The sequence below is a fragment of the Carassius auratus genome, chromosome 27, assembly GCF_003368295.1.
Source record: "Carassius auratus strain Wakin chromosome 27, ASM336829v1, whole genome shotgun sequence".
Lineage (NCBI taxonomy): Eukaryota > Metazoa > Chordata > Actinopteri > Cypriniformes > Cyprinidae > Carassius > Carassius auratus.
In genome coordinates, this window is record NC_039269.1 from 26,412,590 (window position 1) to 26,418,275 (window position 5,686).

Here is a 5,686-nt window from a genome sequence, read left to right on the forward strand (position 1 = left end):
TTGACGTCACCTCTATTTAACCCTTAATTCAGTCGAGTTTCTGTCATTGACTGTAACATAAGTCATGAGACAGTCCTCTTGAGAAAGACTCTGCATCATTTTCCAGCGAAACCTCCGGTGTGTTTACGGGAAGTGGCCTTAATGAAAGCGCGTTCAAATGTCCACACTGTGGGATTTTCTATTCTCGAATATTGTCGTTTTGTTGATTTTCCACCCAATATAAAGTTGCACAATAAATTTGATTGCTTTTCAGGCTATTTTAAGATGAACTAGGCTAATATAATATTCATTGTTATTAGACAGACAGACAGACAGCCTATAAAATAAAAAGTTTTTTTTTTTTATCTAGTTCATGTTAATTTCAACAGTTTTTAATATTCAAATCCAAAGTTTTATCTGGTAATGTCATTTAACGGACCTGAGCTAACATGTTTTAACAATAAAACAGTCCAAATCAAAACAGTACATTATCAAAGATAAATAAATACTGTAACAAATGTATTGTTCATTGTTAGTTAATGCATTAACTAATAACAGTTACAGACAGAGACCGAACCGACTTAAACTACTAGGCTACTATTAGGCTAATAATAATAAAAACAACAATTATTTATATGTTTGTTTTTCTGGAGATCATTAGATTATTTTTTATAGCCAAAAATCAGTAACATACAATATCTTATCAAGAAACAACAAGAAGAGATACAAGACATACACACTCGCGTATAAATATATATCAAATAAATAGTTTATATTATAAAGTTCACAAACTTAATAATAATAATAATAATAAGATCAGTAAATTCTCAGTAGTAATAATAATAATAATAATAAAATCTGTAAGTTTTTGTAAGACTGCTCCTTTAAGGGTGCATGAGTAATTTGGTAGTTTAAGGAAATAGGAAGTCAGTCCAGAAACATTTAGCACAAAGACAGTAAACAAAAGGCGCTTGTGAATGATGGCAGGAATAAAAGGTAAAGATAAAGATAACTCTTGTTCTGATCAGTGCAACACTTTATAACACTTAATAACACTTTACAACACTTTAAACAGAGCACGCCGATGCTTTAACGAGTGCTTCTGCTGTCGATAGAAACCTAAGTCTTGTATACTTTGTTGAAGTTTCATAACTACAGACTGCTACGTAAAAGGTCTAAGTCTAATATAACTGCAGATAGTGCAGATTGGTTAGTTAACGTCTATTAAGTGTCATGTGGCGATGGTAAATAATATGTTGTCAACTCCGGTTTAAGTTTTACTGAGGTTTACTTTAGTTATACTGTTGTGCTGCAGGCCTTTTTACGGTCGTATTCAGTATTTAACCAATGATAATCAAATTGTGAAATGATCTTAGAGATGACAAATCACGGAATTTATGTATTTGTGGTTTACTAAGTACGTCACTCCTGCAGTTGCTAGCTGTGACCGCAGGGGGGCGATACAAACACACCTAATGTTTCAGCGCTCAGACCCTTGAATGATTGAATAATCTGAATGATTGCTTTTCAGCTCTTGTTGCGTTATCCTTCAGTGGTGCACTTGGACTGACTTTTCTCCTTTTGGGATGTGCACTGGAACATTTTGGGTAGGTCTATGTTTTTTGTCTTCTGTAAGGATCTGGAGTGCAGTTATTGAAGATAACCTGTATCTGCTTCTTTCCTCACAGAGTGTACTGGCCAATGTTTGTCCTGTTCTTCTACATCCTGTCACCTATCCCAAATTTAATAGCAAGACGGCATGCGGACGACACTGAGTCAAGCAATGCATGCAGGGAGCTTGCATATTTTTTAACCTCTGGAATTGTGGTGTCAGCATATGGGCTACCCATCGTGCTTGCACGAAAATCCGTGGTGAGTACAGAATATGCTTTATGTCCTGCTTCTTTATCTTTATGCTAAAAAGTGAATAGTTCACTCAAAATGTTAAATCAATTAATACTTTTTCATACCTTTTATACATTTTAGAGATGCGATTATAGTTAATTTATTATTAATATAGCAAGTTGAGTAATCCTTTGAAACAGTTTTATTTTAATATTTTCTGAATTTATTTAAGTCATTTTATTTTTTTTGCAATATATATTTTAATAAATGTCTATATAGTTATATAATAAAAAACTCACTAAATTACAATGTTTTTTATGCTGTATATGATTTCAGGTAACATTTCATGTCAAGTAGTATTCATTTTAGTTTTTATAAAGAAAATTTAATCAAATATAATAACTGATGAGAATGTGGATGTTTCTGCATTATTGAAAATTATGGTAGAATAAAATACAGACACCTTACTGGTTTCTGAAAATAGTCTGTCTTCCGTTCTTTAAATTATTATTTCTTGCTTGTTTAATTAGATTTCCAGGTAAAATATGACCCATGCAGCTCAAATAATAATAATAGATTAGAGGTTATAACCGAATTCTGTTTTGTACAAGAGGAGAAACCTTCACTCTGATGGCATTGATTATATTTTTGTTTCATTTAGTGCTCACAGTGTCCTCAAAATGATTTCAAAGCATATACAGACAGAATATACTTTCTAAAATGACAAAGCCGACAGTACACTGAATGAACTGTCATCATGAATGAAACTAATGGCTGACTTCCTCTGCAGATCCAGTGGGGCGCTTGTGGCCTGGTAATGGCAGGCAATTCTGTCATTTTTCTGACCATTCTGGGGTTTTTCCTGATATTCGGAGGTGGAGATGACTTTAGCTGGGAGCAGTGGTAAAACCTATCCGGAAGAAGACCATAACTACATTATATACTATAAAACTTTAAATAGCTTGCCATGGCGATGCTGATTAACCCAGGCCTTGACAGAGACTGTGTCCATTGCTTTGTTTTCCTCTCGGTTATGGCTGCTTTGGTGCTCTGCTTCTGCCTTTTCATTTGCATTACATATGCATGGCCCTGTGTTTACAATAATGTGCTTAAAAATAGTAATTATAAAAGTTGCATTTATAGGAATATTGCATTTAAACTTGTTTGAACAGCAAAAAGGGAAAAACTCACAAAACCTGTCTAGTAAATTTTGGTTCATATTTACTCAAATCAAAAGAAAAAAAAGAAAAAACAAGCAATTATGATTTGCGTAAATAATTTAGATTTTTTTTTGTATTAAGATTTAAGTTTAAAATTTAGATTTCTCTCATCAACAGATGTGTTTGTTGGTTTTGTCAACAAAATGCTAAAATTATTTATTATTTGATATATTAAAAACAAATTTATTTTTTAATTTTTATTTTGCGGTATTACACAAGAGGTTGGCAATAATAATAATATTTTAAAAATCCTAAAACTAGGCATTTTCTTTTACACATGCACATACAGAACACTGTTTTTGTGAGATTCATGCTCAAATAATTAATTTTAGTAGGAGCTAGAAATCTTTTATGCAAGCCAATTAAACCATCATTACGATTTAGAAAGTAATAATACAGAAAGTTAAGCATTGAATGAACATTTTCTCTTTCCTTTTTTAGCAGTTTGAATTGTTAGTGCTTAATTATCCCAATTTAATTATGAACGATCATCATTTGCACTTGAATTATATGAATTAAAAAACAATGCCACCTAAGCAATGCTTTGTGTCTGCAAACACCACGGCAGGCTATGAAGTGTTTTTGTCTTTGTTTTTCCAATGCCACAATACCAAAGCAAACATCTTCTTGCTGTTCTGTTCCTTCATTCCTTGTTATATCGGTTCCATGTGGGTTTGTAGAAACAGGATGAAAAGTTTTAAATGTGTGCAGAATACAATCATAAACAGCCTTTCAGTGAATATAGAATGCTTATTATAGTTACTTTTTTATTGGAACAGCATATGATTCATGAAATTCCAGAAACTGACATATAATTGCACATCATAGCTTATGAAACACTATGATTATGTAATTTAATATATTGTAGGCTGTATAGCAAGAGTGTCTGAGATCCAGATTCACCTGAAAGACAAGAGTGTTCAAGTTTAATGATTGACAGTTTCGGACTACTTCTGTTGTTATTAATAGTTTATAAAAGGTTATCATTTTTTCTTCCCGTTTTGTTTCTTCATAGGTTAAACTGACTTTACATAGAATCACTTGTATAAGGGATGTTTTTGATATACCTTTGTGATCTTGTTTTGATTATATGAATAAAAAAACACTTGAATTTTTCATTTTTCGTCTTGTCATAAGTTTGTCTTTTTCAGCGACATCCCAGTTTCTGTTTAAAATTGCACTCTTCTTGACCAATGTGACTTTAAATCATAGCAATGGCTCCTGTTGATGTCAGCAGTGCACACTACTGTTCATTGAGTGTAACTACCATACATAAGGTCCATTTGAAAGACGTTTACACTGAAATATAATGCATGTGAGTGACAGCACAGTGACAGATTTGAATCTACATCTGGTTTACTTCCCATGTTTGCTGCACACACAGGATGCCAATGCAGAGAGCAAACATGTTACATACCAGAAAGGAGGCAAATATTTTTGGATCTGGAGGTGGCAGATATTGTAGGAGTGTGTGCAAAGGAACTGAGAAATCACTGAAGCTTGAATATGATGGGTATGAGAAAGCAAGCCGTAAGGTTTTTTTCTGGAATGTTGCAGCTGTGTGGTCTGTCAAGGTCAGGTGAACACCTTCAGCATCTCAGATGTTTATTTATTGAGGTCTTGGTCTTCAGAATCTCTATTCAGCAAATGGTTTTCATAATGGTTTTTGATAATAATTTTGATTATATTTGGGCCATAAATGGAATTCATTCACTTTGGGATTTGTTTGGCAAACGAGACAAATAAAATACATTTAGACATTTTGGCAAGAAAAAGTTTTCTTTCTTGTTTTAAGCTTCATGTTCCTTTATTCATATATTCTCTATGTATTAATGTAAGTAATTTTGGCCTCTGATTTTAGGTTTATTTTTGGCCTGTGTTACTTTGAAACTAAATAATACAGTAGTTATTTAAATCAGTATTATTCATGTTGACTATCTTTAGGATCATTTTATGAAGCTTTTGCATCCCTTTTTAATCTTGAAAGCTTCAGTCCTGGTTGCATGGAAAAGAGACACTGCATGACATCACTTAATATCGAATATTGTTACTAAATACATGTGCATAAAACATAATTTGTCAAATTAGTTTTTGGCCTCATTTTTTCTGTATTTAAACTGCAAAAATTTTTACAGTAGTTATTTCAACCAACATTTAATAATTTTATGATGCCTTTGCATCTCTTTTTTTAATCGTGAAAGCTTCAGTCCCAGTAGATTGTAATTGCATGGAAACAAGACACATGATGTCCCAAAATACTAAATATTCCCACAAAATACATAAGCGCATTACACAGACTTTGTCATTCAGATATATTCTAGTAAGTAATTTTGTAATTGCATGCAGAGACCACTAAATAATGAATATACACAAAATACATATGCATACTAATACACATTTCTTTATTTATACAGTACGTAGTTATATAAACTGGTTCTTGTCACGTTTACCATTTTTATAAACATATTCTTATTTTTTTGCATCCTTTTTTTAATCTTGAAAGTTCAGTCCCAGTGGATTGTAACTAGAAAAGAGTAAATCAGTGCATACATTAAATTTTCATTTTACACAATGAATATTGCTTTTAAAAGTGGACTTCATTAGATAAACTTTTAAATAGCTAGACTTCTCAATACTTGGCA

General features: G+C 32.2%; 1 protein-coding gene across 1 annotated transcript; it reads left to right on the forward strand.

The window, feature by feature from the left end:
* Positions 1–877: 877 nt before the first annotated feature.
* On the forward strand, positions 878–3,072 carry LOC113046062 (leptin receptor gene-related protein-like). Its single transcript, XM_026206900.1, has 4 exons — positions 878–975; positions 1,511–1,586; positions 1,668–1,851; positions 2,615–3,072. The coding sequence occupies exons 1-4, from the start codon at positions 957–959 to the stop codon at positions 2,729–2,731; spliced, it is 396 nt and encodes a 131-aa protein (XP_026062685.1). The 5' UTR covers positions 878–956; the 3' UTR covers positions 2,732–3,072.
* Positions 3,073–5,686: the final 2,614 nt, after the last annotated feature.

Excerpts from the sequence above, each read along its gene's own strand:
- LOC113046062 (XM_026206900.1), top strand. Across the intron at positions 1,587-1,667 it reads TGTGCACTGGAACATTTTGG|AGTGTACTGGCCAATGTTTG; the intron begins GTAGGTCTATGT and ends CTTTCCTCACAG. Across the intron at positions 1,852-2,614 it reads TGCTTGCACGAAAATCCGTG|ATCCAGTGGGGCGCTTGTGG; the intron begins GTGAGTACAGAA and ends CTTCCTCTGCAG.